Here is a 14351-nt window from a genome sequence, read left to right on the forward strand (position 1 = left end):
TAGGAGAGCAAAGACAGATGGACAAACAATCAATCACTGATTTAACCCTGCCTGCATTATTTACCAACTCTTGTTATACATTTATCCCATCCTAAAGTATGACTGATGTCATTTAAACTCAAATCACTATCTGTCACTGCAAGGGCCCTCACTGCTGAAACCTCATGCTAAAACTAAACTCATGGTTGCTATCACTGTATGTGGATGGTTTGGCACAGCTGAGGATACATTGGAGTTGATTTGGACACAAAGTACTCAAATCAGAAGACAATTATCTTTAATTGCTGCATAATGGCAAAGCCGGGCTTTCAATCAACTCCCTCATCATACCAGTGGGAAATCCCAGAGGGACTACCATTTATTTATGTATTGCCATGGCAGTCCTCCTTCCACAGTAGTGTTAATCAATGTATTCAATAGTTGATCAAATGCTATTTTCTTGTTGTCTTTGTGAATAAATAAGGTTAGTGGGAAGTGAAAAACAAATCATCAGCAGCAATGAATGACTTGTGTGTTATCTATATTTTGTATTTCTGTAGCTACAAGTAAGACGCGCGAACGCTGGAAGCGAACGCAGCTCGAAAATAACAATAAGAAGAATAGAAAGGAATGAGCAATTACTTGCCATCCGGCCTGAAATATGCACAAATGACATGGAATTCTTAGATATCCCAATAGATGAACTCGTGTAGATACTTGTAGATGTGTTATTTTTGACTGTCGCTGCTATATTTTTCTCAGAGGAGTGTAATTAGTCACCCAGGAGCACAGGCGAATTTCAGCCACACTGTAGTGCATGCAGGCAATGAGAGCGTTCGCAATAATTCCAAAAATGAAACAAAGGTCTAAACTAAAGTCCATGTGTGGACCATAAATAATCAATTGTATTGTATTGTATTGTATTGTATTGTATTCTGTTCAATTGTTTTTCATTGTACAATTTCCCATGCTTTAACATTGACAGGTTATCACCAGGAGAGGGCAGCAAAGTTATAGTTGTGGCAGATGAGCTTGCACACTTGTGGGTGTGGGAGGCACCAGTCCATTGGCTCACTGTGAGCGTACAATGTTGCAGTTAATTAATTAATTAATTGATGATGATGATGATGATAATAATAATAATAATAATAAGGGTAATAATAATAATAATAATAATACATATTATTATAAAATGTGTGTGTAAATGTGTGTATGTACAGTATGTGTGAATGTATGTGTGTGTGCGTGTGCGTGTGCGTGTGCGTGTGTGTGTGGGGGTTCTGCTCTATTTGAGAGACAGGTTAGTGAGGACAGAGGCTAGATGGGCATGGAGGTGCACCACTCTTTAAGCTGTTAAAAGGAAGCTCCTTTGCTTCACACACATTTATTCACCTCAGATGACCTCAGGTTAAACATTGCTCAGTGCAAGGCAGTACTAGTCCAGTGCATTTACGTGTACTATTAACTCATGTAAATATGCACGCACGTACTTGCACACACACACACACACACACACACACACACACACACACACGCGCACACGCACACACGCGCACACGCGCACACGCGCACACGCGCACACACGCACACACGCACACACACACACGCACGGCGCACACACACAAAGTTGGAGAGATACAGATACCTAAATTCCTCATAGGAATTTCTCAACCAGCAACTCAACACAGTGTGAACTGTAAGCTTAACAGACAGAAAGATAAGCCTTTGACAAAACAGTTGGGATGAGATTTAATGTGGAAACCCTCGATGGCAACCAGCATGCCAGATGCCTGAAAGGCAAGGATAAAGAACACGCCTACAACACAATATCAAATTCTAAAAACGGTTACAATCTAATATCATTCAACAGTAAAATGCACCACAATTGTAAAACCAAAAGTTATATTTAAATGCTGCATATCAACCAGTGGTCCAAGGACCACTAATGGTCCATGGCATAATTACAGATGGCATAATTACAGATGGTCCAGGGGAAACAGACAGACAGACAGACAGACAGACAGACAGACAGACAGACAGACAGTAGATAGATGGAAGTGTGCACTCACAGGCTATGAGTACACATGTGAACTCATAGCCTGTGAGTACTCAATACTCACAGGAACACACTCACGGTTCTTATTTCCTTTCTCTCAGTGTTTGTCCTGATACTAGCCTGATGTAGAAAGGTCAGTCCCTCTTGACCCGGAATGTGACTTAATCTACATGATGAGTGGTTTTATATGCATGTCCCCTAGCTCTGTGTCATCTGTCACATCATGCTGCATTTGCCAGGTCACCATCTCTCATGAGATTACAGGAGATCTTTATAAAGAGCATTATTATCGATTACACAAAGAGAAAGACGGATTTGAACACATGACATCGCTGTCAGATTCAACCTCATGGTCTTATCCTTAAAATAGAACCAGTTGTAATTCACGACTAACAGAAAATCCTAAACAATGTTATTTATGCAAGCATGACCATATTATGTTTAGATGGAAGAATGAATGAAAAAGAATGAATGAATGAATGAATGGGTGGACGAGTAACGCAGTTGGAGGACTTGATTTCAACTTGACATGATTTCTATAGTGTTCCACCACATTCCCTGCACTAATTCTCTTTGACGTTTGCATTCCAATTGCACTTGTATGAATTTGTGCATGTTTACTCATGTGCATGTGTTTCCAATGAAGATTTCAATGGATTATGAATTTACTCTATTACTAAAGTGGATGATGAGACAGCAACAGAGACACACAAAATGTAGTGTTTTCCTTTATGTCTTCAGGTCTTGGACAGGAATGTGTTGTCAACTAACCACGTTGCTCTCACATACACCAATATGTACTAAATGACTTCTTTCAGTCATTGGCTAGGGAACGATTAGACTTAATGCAACGCTTTGCGAGTTTGTATAACAGCTATTTTCAGCAAGCGACAGTATCAATCAGGCCTTATGCTGAGCCTTCAGGCTCATCTTCAGTAACGCCTGGCTTTAACTTCACACAGTTACACACATACACTCACACAATGGACTTCTCCTTTTACTCAAATACGTTTTATTCCACAAAGTTAACTCTTCCCTCATCTGTACGAGGGATTCCGTTTCTAAGCGTCCATTTCATCCCCATGCTTTTTAATCTCTACACCAGTAATCCTCTACATCTACGCTACATCCCAATCAATCTCTTCTCTCTTCCCTATGACATCCATCACTCTCCAGTTCTCATCCCAGCTTTTCTCTAGTCTTGTCTCCCTTGCGTTTGCTTTTCATCCATTTGGTCCATCTGTTGCTGAGTGTATCAATGATCTCACAATGACAAAATAGTAAACGAGAAAAGCTGACATCAACATCAACACCAGAACCGATTATTCTTTTCAGCAAATAACGCGTAGAGCTTTAAACTTCAGAAGGAAATGCACATTTTAAATGTAGAGGGAATACAAATGAACTTGGAAAACCAGAGCATCTCTACTGGATGAGTGGAAGTTGAGAAATTATCTCTGCAACTTCCCAGCTGCACCATAACTCTAAAGTGTTTGAACTCTGTGTTTGAAATCTACAAACATAAGCAAACCAACCCAAACTTTTCAATACATTCAAAATGTGTTATTCAAAATGTGTTATTCAACACATTTGAGAACGAGAAAGGATGAACAATGACATAATGTGGTGACAAATGAGCTATCTGAGGTCCTCTGTGATCATTTTACCATTTGTTTTTCTACAGTTTTATTGAAGGCTGAGTTCTTGAGAACAGAAGTCAGTACACATGGAGTTAAATCAACCTAAAGACGATGATGGGCTTGTGGCAGCAGGTTGACATCTCTGCACAGCTGATCAAGGTAAGTACATCAACATAGTATCAGTGGCAAGTGTCCATGTGGGTACCATTACCCATCCCATGACCCCCCACGTTCTGTCCTCTTTAAACGCACGCACGCACTGGGCCGTCAACCTTTACTTTATAGAGTGTGGAGCACAGTAGCTGTGCTCCGGTTAGAAGGAAGGCCTTGATAGCCACAGCGTTGATATACTGAATGTTATAGATAAGAACTTCAAAATTCTCCAGGCGCTCAACCGAACGCTTGTTTGCATGCAGACCTAGATGTGGAGCGATTTGCCTTCGTGATATATCAGGTCGTATTGTTTTAATATCATTAATTTGCTGTTCTTTTATTCACATAGTATAGAGGGAATCTCCCTTGTTTCTCAATAAAGATGCCTTGCGCATGTGAACGGTAATTACTGTGTATGTCGTCTATAAACTGGACTTCAGGGTTTTATTGAACCAAGAGTGACAGGTCTGCCAAGGCACATCAGCTGGTGACCCCGACCGTGGCCCTGTCCAGTCCAGACGACCGCTGGATCCATAAGATCCAAATAACAATTCGCCCATACACTATGTGATACAATTCCTTGGGGCCCCAGGAAGGGTACACGCGGTGCTATATGTGAATTGTATTATACCAAATTTAGGTCAATTGTTACAGATAATGTGTAAAAATGATTGTTTGCATGTGAAGTCACCACTGAACAGCAGATTGAATGACCTTTGTATTAAACTAGGCTTTGAACTCCCTATACCCCATGATGTCCCGTTAGGTTGGCTGGGTGGACCGTTTATCCTCCCAGCAACGGCCCCGAAATTACGCCGGGTTCAAAGGAAAAGATAGCGTATGCCTTTGTTTAGCTCCGGCATCCGAGTGAGGTGATGTTAAGGACTGTAAATGCGGCCTTGATCAAAAATAATACATGTTTAGCTCCGGCATCCGAGCGAGGTGATGTTAAGGACTGTAAATGCGGCCTTGATCAAAAATAATACATGTTTAGCTCCGGCATCCGAGCGAGGTGATGTTAAGGACTGTAAATGCGGCCTTGATCAAAAATAATACATTTGTTTAGGTTTAAATTAGGCTTTGAACTCCCTATACCCCATGATGTCCCGTTAGGTTAGCTGGGTGGACAGTTATCCTCCCAGCAACGGCCCCGAAGTTACGCCGGGTTCAAAGGAAAAGATAGCGTATAGCCTAAGCTCAAATTAATACATTCGAATGTTGTCATGTTTATTGTCGTTTTATGTATGTTGTTGTCGTTTTTATTGTCGCTTTATGTATGTCGTTGTCATGTTTATTGTCGTTATATGTATGCTGTCGTCTTGTACATGAAGTCCAGTATTGTGCGTAAGTACAGCCCTGAGGTAGTGTTACCTTAAATAGCCCTTACAGCTGCCTGCAGTTTCACCTCAGCCCTGCTACACCTCAGCCATTTGGAAACTGCCGATCTACAAGCTCACTAGCTATTCCATTACTAGCAATCCGAGCTGGTGGATCTGATATTTTCAAGGGAAAATTGTGCATGTCAGGTCTGAGAAATTGTGATCGGGGACAGGCTGCTTGTTTTACATTTCTAACTAAGTGTTTCACTCCACTCTGATACCAGCGTTTGTTTTTGGTACTTTGACCCAAGTACATGTCAGTGGATAGTGTAGTCTGCTCTGTGAGCACTTTTGTTTAGTGATTTTGTCCTACTTAGGAATGCAAGCAAGGAAGATAACCACCTGCATGGGGCTCAGACTGTGGTGGAAGGTCACAAAGTACTTTTACTCAAGTGTTTTACTTGAGTACATTTTGAGGTTCTCCATTTATACTTCACCAGAGTAGTTCCAGTTTCCAATACTTTTACTTCTACTCGACTACATTTCAGAGGCCATAATTGTATTTTTTACTTCAGCATTATTGCTGGAAACCTTGAATATTTAGGCTAGCTCAAAGGTGACACATTGGGAGCTGGCAGATCTGTGAATAGGGGACATTCTGCACAAATACACACTTTTACTCTCAACACTTGGGCATACCTAAGTGTAAGTGTTTATGTACCTTTACTTAGGTAAATGTAGAATGTTAGACTTGTGCTTGTAACAGCATACTTCCACATGACAACGTTGATGCTCTCAATTAGGTGAAACAGTTTAGTACCTATTCCAATACTGGCAGCCAATGTTAAATGTACTTGCACGCCTGTATTCACAGCAAACCAAGCGACCTCCTGACCGGAAGGGCCAAACTGCGTGTGTATCTGTCCCAGTGACTGGGGTAAGTGAATGGTGTGTGAGTGACTGAAGGGGGTCTCTACACTGTAGGACGTGCGTGAATGTTGTCAGGCGCACCCACCACATAATTAACTGGGTTCACGCAAACACACTAGAGGTTTGGGGAGGGGTTGCAGAACACTGGTGGTTACTTTGATTTTGGGGTGCTCCATAAACTCACGTTAATGAAAGTCTTGACCACAGGCAATCTGTGCATTGGGGGCCAATTCTTTTCTTTTTTTTTTTTTTTCTCTTTGTTGTTTTTGATTTTTGATGACAGTAGGGAGATCGAGAGAGAGCACGTGTGTGTTGTAACACATCCCCACATTCACGTAAGGTGCATCCAAGACACCCACTACTGTTTTTTACTGAATTAAAATATTTGAGTTATATTGAAGCCTATACCCCTGAGAATTTACATACTGCAGTTATCCAATGTCAGGTTGAGCCATGCACTGAAGGAGAAAAATAGCTTCTTCTTTAAATCTGTTAAAATAGACAGTTGAAAGAATGGGGGGGAAGGAAGGCATTTGACCTTCACTCCTTACCAGCGGCCTACAGCAGTGGCCCACACACACTGATATGGGGCAACTATATTGTGTAATTATATTTTTGCTAAAATGAATTATGGTGTACAACAAGTCAGGAGGACCAGCCAGCAGAAGCCAAATCTAGACAAACAAAGCTAAATAAAAAATTACGCCAATATGACCGGTAGTAAGATAGAAGAGTTCTTAATTTTTTTTTTTTTTTTTTAATATCTATCTATATATATATATATATATATATATATATATATATATATATATATATATATATTAATAATAATAAGTGAATAATAATAGTAATAATAAAAATAATAATAATAATAATAATAATGACAATAACAATAATAATTTTAAGAATGTAAGTGGGCAGAAAGCCCAAACGCTTAAGTGTGAACTCTTAATTCCTTGTTTCATTAGCACGGCCAAGCTGCTTAACTCATAGTGGAGAGTGACATTTTAAGTGGCGGTGATCATGAAACATTGTTATAGACCAAACATGGATAGCATGCGCACATGAAGGCCAAGAGCAGAACAGAGGCCTTACTGACATAACATTTGCCACGTTTCACCGATTTGCCACAAAGACTGCACTATCAAATTACATTCAAGTGCCACAGACACAGTGCCTGTAGGTATTCCACACATTAATATACATATTCCCAAAATGGACCTTCACAGAAGTTAGAAATGTATTGATTCCACATTCAACGCTAACGTACAACATGAATGGCAGAGGTTCACTTCCAGCTATGACCTGATGGAACATGGAACTGTACTGTGTGCGCTACAAGTGAAACACCACAACATAAACCATCGTTCTAGACATGACGTAGAGGGCCAGCAATAGATACAAGCTGATACGTGTATGAGACTCACTTCTGATGACACCTATGGGGAACAGACATCAAGCCTTGGGGAAGCTTGGGTTGCTCAGACTTTGAATGTTTCAGAGACTTTACATCAGTTCACTACTATTTTTATCACGGACACATGACCTCTCGTCTCTTCAGCCAGTGGAATATACGCAGCTGGGGTTGACCTCTTGCCTACTCTCTGTTGTTGTGGCCTCGACATGTGCAAACACATACATTTCTATCGATCTGGAGAGGACACAACACGATTTATGTTTATAGATACAATAGCGAGGGAGACACACACACCAGAGCTATTAGTGCTTGGTCGTATCGTTATCTAAAATACAATTCGTTCTGCTATAAAATTATACAACAATATGACTAAAAATATTACTTAAGTGAACTGAATGGAAACATGCTGTGTTCTCCAATCAAGTCCATTTTTAAATACGTGCTGGTTGACCAAGGTGTGATTAAGGTTGTTTATGTTGTGGTTAACCTTCCATTTCTCTAAAACAGGTCGACTGCTTGCAGGAGAGACTTATACACTTCTGCTGTCATTAACCTTCCATTTCTCTGAAACAGGTCATTGGTTGCAGAAGAGAATTGTACAATTTTGTACAGCCAGAGAATGATGTCAATTGACCTGTGCATAAGGCACAGGAAAGGTGTTTTGTTGTGTTTCCGATTCCATTTTGTGCATGTGTTTTTGTGTATATATAAAAAAAAAAAGTGAATACAAATTAACTAACTAAGTATAACTATAAGTGCAACCCAATATCAATTTGATTGAATAATCATAGATACGTTTTTGAACCATATTACATTTAGTCACGGGAAAGGAGGGTCTGGGCCTGGCCTCTGCACATTCCTATGCTGTGTGCCCTGCCGGGTGGCAGGTCAAGGAGGGAAATAGTATGATAGCAAATGTATAGTATAATTGAGATAGTATAGTATTATATAGTGACAGTAGTGTAATGTTAAGTGACTATACTAAAGTTCATACTTGTAGAAACTTTCATGTCGAAGTGGTAATGTTGCCTTTAATTTTTTGTTAAATTAATGTGCTTAGACTTATGGCAGAGTGACTAATACAGAGAAACTTAAGTGTAAGGAAGGAGAGACAGTGACACGCACACACAGTCCATTGCATACACAGATCAAAGACTCACCAGCAAACCACACCCAATTTTTTTGATATCAAGGAGGGTGACTACACAATTAATTTGACTAGTACCCAGAACACCCCTGCCAGAATACACAACAATTTTGATTTTGATTTTGATCTCCCTGGCAGCTTTAGAGGCTGTGTTGCCCTTCGCACATGGCAAGTGATAAGAGACCCACACCACATAAACATTATATTGCCACCTGGGCCCCCATGCTGAACTTGACAAAGAACACCCCTGCACGATATCTGCGCCCCGACTGTTGATCTCAAGGAGGGTACGGATCTAACTGGCGCTTGGGGGTTGGGGCCCCTGTGTATAATACGGGGGGCTCCGGTCTCAGGCACTGGTAGGAACCTCCTCCGCCCCAGGAGGGTACGGACCCGGGGGCTCGGGAGTGGGACCTCCGTCTCTTAGCTCATTCGGTGCCAAGTACATTCGTTAATGGCGCTGGATGGGTTGGGGGGGGGGGGGGGGGGCTAGTCTTGGGCTCAAAAAGAAAAAAATGGGACCTGATTTTTTTAACATGCAATATGTTATGCTAGATGATAATTGCTATAAAGTAATTGCTATAAAATACTGTTCACATTTTAATGTTGTGTTGTGGGTACTAAATTCGTACCCAAGGAGGGGTTGATGGTCCATTGTGGAACCTTGGGCCGTCAACCTTTACTTTATAGAGTGTGGAGCACAGTAGCTGTGCTCCGGTTAGAAGGAAGGCCTTGATAGCCACAGCGTTGATATACTGAATGTTATAGATAAGAACTTCAGAATTCTCCAGGCGCTCAACCGAACGCTTGTTTGCATGCAGACCTAGATGTGGAGCGATTTGCCTTCGTGATATATCAGGTCGTATTGTTTTAATATCATTAATTTGCTGTTCTTTTATTCACATAGTATAGAGGGAATCTCCCTTGTTTCTCAATAAAGATGCCTTGCGCATGTGAACGGTAATTACTGTGTATGTCGTCTATAAACTGGACTTCAGGGTTTTATTGAACCAAGAGTGACAGGTCTGCCACGGCACATCAGCACGCACGCCATTCATTTCATAGCTACTGTAGCCATAATGCCGTAGCCTGGAATGCAGGCTTGTGTTTAATATAAAAATATAGATTTTTCGCGCAAATCCACAAAGCCACGAGGGCTGAATTGTCACTGTGAATGACCTCATTGCGGAAGGAACACAGCATGTCAAACATGGCTGCCAGGGTTATTGTTTGATGAAATGATATTTTCTCACACTGAAATGATATTTTCTCACTCTGAAATGATCAACAGCACACGCACACGCACGCACACACACACACACACACACACACACACACACACACACACACACACACTGTATATACATATAAATAGACAGTCATATATATATATATATATATATATATATATATATATATATATATATATATATATATATATATATATATATATATATATATACACATACATAGATACAGTAGATAGATACACAATATATGCTGCTTTAGGCCCACTGCATGTGCGGTTGCATCCTCTTCACCCCCTACATTTTTAATTTACACCACAGATGTGTTCTCAATGTATGGATGTGAAACACATGTCAGGGGTGTAAATGTAAACTGGGTACATTTCATAAGAAGCTCAGGACTTCCTCCAGGAACATGCACAAGCACAACATGCATTCATGCAACCAAGATAGAGACTTCTTATTTACTGTAATTCACTGGCTGGTTCTCAAATTGTGATTTTACTTTTCTTTCTTTCTTTTTTTTGCCTATGAATTGTATCTCCATAACCTAAAATGCTGACAAATATTGCTTATATTTCTTCTTGCATCACATCCCAAAATGGTGTTTGTTTTTGTACAAAAGCCCAATACCTCTACTTCGTGATAAGATTGCAACAACTTCTGGAGTATGGTAACTTGCATGATTAGACAATCTGTGCAGATTGCTAAACAGACCTTACAGGAAGTGCACAAGTTCACAGGTACAAAAAGTACAAAATTAATTGCGGCACTTCCTGATTGTTCACTTCCTGATAAGGTTGTCCTATTGAAATTGGCTTAAAGCAGTAGTTCACCCAAAAATGACTTATTTTCTATCAATTGCACACCCCATGAAGCACAAAGTATATTATTTGTGTCTCCTACCGGATACATTAGCCGGTAGGAGACGGGTATCAAATTATTGGCTTAGGAATGCAACAAAAACAAAAATAAATCCATGAATTCAAGGCTTCATGGGGTGTGCAATTGATAGAAAATAAGTCATTTTTTGGGTGAACTCCTCCTTTAAGGGAGGACCACGGTGGGCCGGTGGACCACGGCCACATCACTCTCACCTCTCAAGACAGATTCAGCACAATCTGTCAGCACCACTGCCCTAAACATGTAGTGTTGTTTGAAGGAATAAACACAGAAGCACCTGGGAGGAAGTGGACTAAGAAAGGGGGGGGAGGGGCAAAGCGAGTTCCTTTCTACACAAAAAAGGAGGTGGTGCCCCCAGAGGCAACAACAAAGGAAAGACATTTTTTTCCTTTTTTTTTTAACCTAATAGTTTCCCAGATTGCTCTGACTCAAGGACATAACCATAAATAAACCCTATATGCCCATATACAGGCAAGACCACGGCCACGTCACTCTGACTCAGACATAACCATAAACAAACCTGATATATAGGCATGTCACTATGACTCAGACATAACCATAAACAAGCCCGATACACCCATATATAGGCATATATGGAGATCCGTTTGTCCAGAGCCACAGATCCGACCACTATGCACATATATGGTCATGTGCATATATGGGACCGACCGACTTCTCGGCTGGCGCATTGGCAAGGACATGAGGGAGTGCAGTGCCCGCCATCTAGTTGTTCGGAATATGCGGTTGTCCAGAATCGCCGATCCAACCGATATGTCCATATACTGTATGGTCTTGCCAATATACAGAGTATGGACATATACTAATAACATCATGGATCTCCATACATGGGCATAAAAGGGACACAGGTAGACAGACAGATACAGAGATCTTCATATATGGGCACAAAAGGGACAGACATACGGGTATAACGGGTACTCTGACAAAGCCCCCGTCACTATGACTCAGACATATCGTTCGGATCGGCGGTGCGACGTAGATGTGTGAGCCGCATAGCGGCCTGAACCTCTAGTTTGTGAAAAATTCAGACGCACCTGAGGGATGCAAACCAACATCACTTGTTCTATGTGTCTCGATTGTGACCTTTGACCTTTATCTCCAGTTAGACTACTGTAATGGTCTTGTCTCAGGTCTTCAAAAGAATAAAAGTCTGCACAACAGCATTACTCCTCCTAAGTGTTTAATTTACTTTAAAACACAGAAAGAATGACATGGTACGTTTCGGCCACAGTTGGCCTTCAGGACCACCTGATGAAGGCCAACAGTGGTCAAAACGTTGTACCGTGTAATCTTTTCTGTGTTTTAAAGAAAACTAATCACTTAGGAGCAATGTTGTTGTGCAGACTTTTATTCTTTTTAACTGTCACTTTGTGTGCAGCACAGCACCAGCAACGACAGACAGACAGACAGACAGACAGACAGACAGACAGACAGACAGACAGACAGACAGACAGACAGACGGTGGACAGACAGTACACCCTGCCAGACAGTACATTGCTGCGGTCAGTGTAATATTGCGTTGTCCTCAAATAAAGCTACGAGGGGAAATTATGTGTCTATGACATAATGGTTCAACTTTTTACATTTCGTGGCACCAGTGAAAGTGCTTTTGTGGGTGCGCTCCAGAGCGCCCCCAACATGGTATTCCAATTTGGGCTTGATTGGATGTTGTGTTCATGATAAACTTTTTTTTTTTTTTTAAGAAATAGGCCCTGCCCACAACAGTTTTTGAAGGCAATTACAGGCAAACATTATGGAACATCAAATCCTTGTTTGATGCACACGTGACATGACTCACGAGAGCTTTGTTGAAAAATAATCACATTTCTGCAACAGTGACATTTATAACACTTTTGCCGCCCGTTGTGTCAAGTGAAATAGCTTTTGGCTCTGCTTTGTTTAGAGGCCCCTCAATATGTGACTAAAATTTGATCGGACCTCCTGGATACTCCTGGTCAAATATTACTCAACCACAAGTGACTCTGTCAAATGTGTTCTTGAGTTTAAGGACTGGACTACTTGCATTTAAAATATGGTAAGTATTCAAAAGTAAATGCTTTTTAAAATCCGTAAGTATTCAAAAGTAAACTTTTAATTTGTAATAGCAATGCATTGCTGTATTGAAACTTTGACATGTTCCAAAAATATATAGTGAAAATAGCAGATCTACAAGCTCACAACGTGTCACACTGTAACACGTTGTGAGCTTGTAGATCTGCTATTTTCACTATATTTTAAATAGGGCTTAGGTGGTTAATTCATGTCCTTTTTTCCTCTCTGGAAATGTAGTGGAATATTAAGTATCCCATAATACAAATACTCAAGTAAAGTACAGATACCCAATACATTTACTTAAGCACAGTACTCAAGAAAATATACTTTGTTACTGTCCACCATTGTTAAACTTCACTTTAAAAACAACAACAAAAAAGTCTTAGTGGCTCCCTATCAATATGTGGTTCTTACAAATATTAGTACAACACCAGATTTTTAGAGCATGTTCAAGTCATCTTGTCTTTCTTTGCCAATAAAGATGTCTGAGCAGTGTATTTTCCTTCCCCAACAGTAGGACACATCTTTAGTATGCTGATATGGACATGCATTGTATTGAACAGTAACTTCGAAGAGTGTTTTCCCAAACAAGAAACAGACTCTATTAACAGTGACACTAAAGAAGAGTACACATACACAAACAGTACATGGAAAGTGTCTTGGCATCCCCAGTATGCAACATACAGTGAAGCACCTTTCAGAGTTTCCTACCTGCCCAAAGACAGAGTCGACAATGGGCCTCAGCTTCCTCTTTTCTCCCTCACGGAGCCAGAGGTCTTCAGGGTCTCCTACGGGGGAGGACAGACTCAGGCGATTGGCTTTGGGCTTAGGATTCCTCTTCATACTAGCTGAGCTCCATCTCCTCAGGGACTCCATCTTCTTCTTTATGGATCCCTGTGGAAAGACGAAAGTTGAGGAGACGATGCCACAAAGTAATGTGTATAATGGTGTTCCTCCGTTGCGGTGTGTGTGGATGGGTGAATGAGAAGTACATTGTAACACACGTGGACAGTAAGACTAGAAAAAGCACTATATAATGCATGACCTTAGGGTACAAAATGCTGAAACACACCCCTGTACGTAGTTTCATTCAAATCAGATCTCTAATGAAGGCTGCTGCGTGATGACAATATTTTAGTAATAATGACCGTGACCTCGGGTGCATAATGCTGAAACAGGAACTCATTCAAGCAGTCCTGGTACAGAACCCTTGTACGAACTTGTATAAGTAGGGGACAAAAGGGACATAGACAGACAGGTACAACGGGTACTCTGACAACGGGTACAAGGGATATAAGCGGGTGCATTCCCAATTTGTATCGTTCCCGACTTACATCGTTCCCGAGTAGACCGATGGCCGTTGGGCACTGGTCTAGTTTAAGTACAGATACTAAAATAATAAAGAGCGCGAGTATGTACTTTGTTACTTGTCAACCACTGGACGTCATACAATCAAAGCCTCATCAGACACAATCATAAACACCTTTTAT

The 14351-nt window shown here is 40.8% G+C and overlaps 1 protein-coding gene across 1 annotated transcript in view; it reads right to left on the reverse strand.

Moving 5' to 3' along the window:
• The window catches only part of LOC311054813 (calcium-binding protein 2-like), a gene marked incomplete at its 5' end in the record, with an annotated part of 29069 nt that overhangs the window by 14100 nt on the left and 618 nt on the right, over nucleotides 1-14351 (reverse strand). The window contains one exon of the mRNA XM_084070815.1: nucleotides 13573-13755. Within this exon, the coding sequence (XP_083926941.1) occupies nucleotides 13573-13755 (183 nt within the window). The remainder of the gene's footprint in view (nucleotides 1-13572; nucleotides 13756-14351) is intronic.

The sequence above is a fragment of the Gymnoscopelus microlampas genome (genome assembly GCF_963454915.1).
Source record: "Gymnoscopelus microlampas genome assembly, chromosome: 2".
Lineage (NCBI taxonomy): Eukaryota > Metazoa > Chordata > Actinopteri > Myctophiformes > Myctophidae > Gymnoscopelus > Gymnoscopelus microlampas.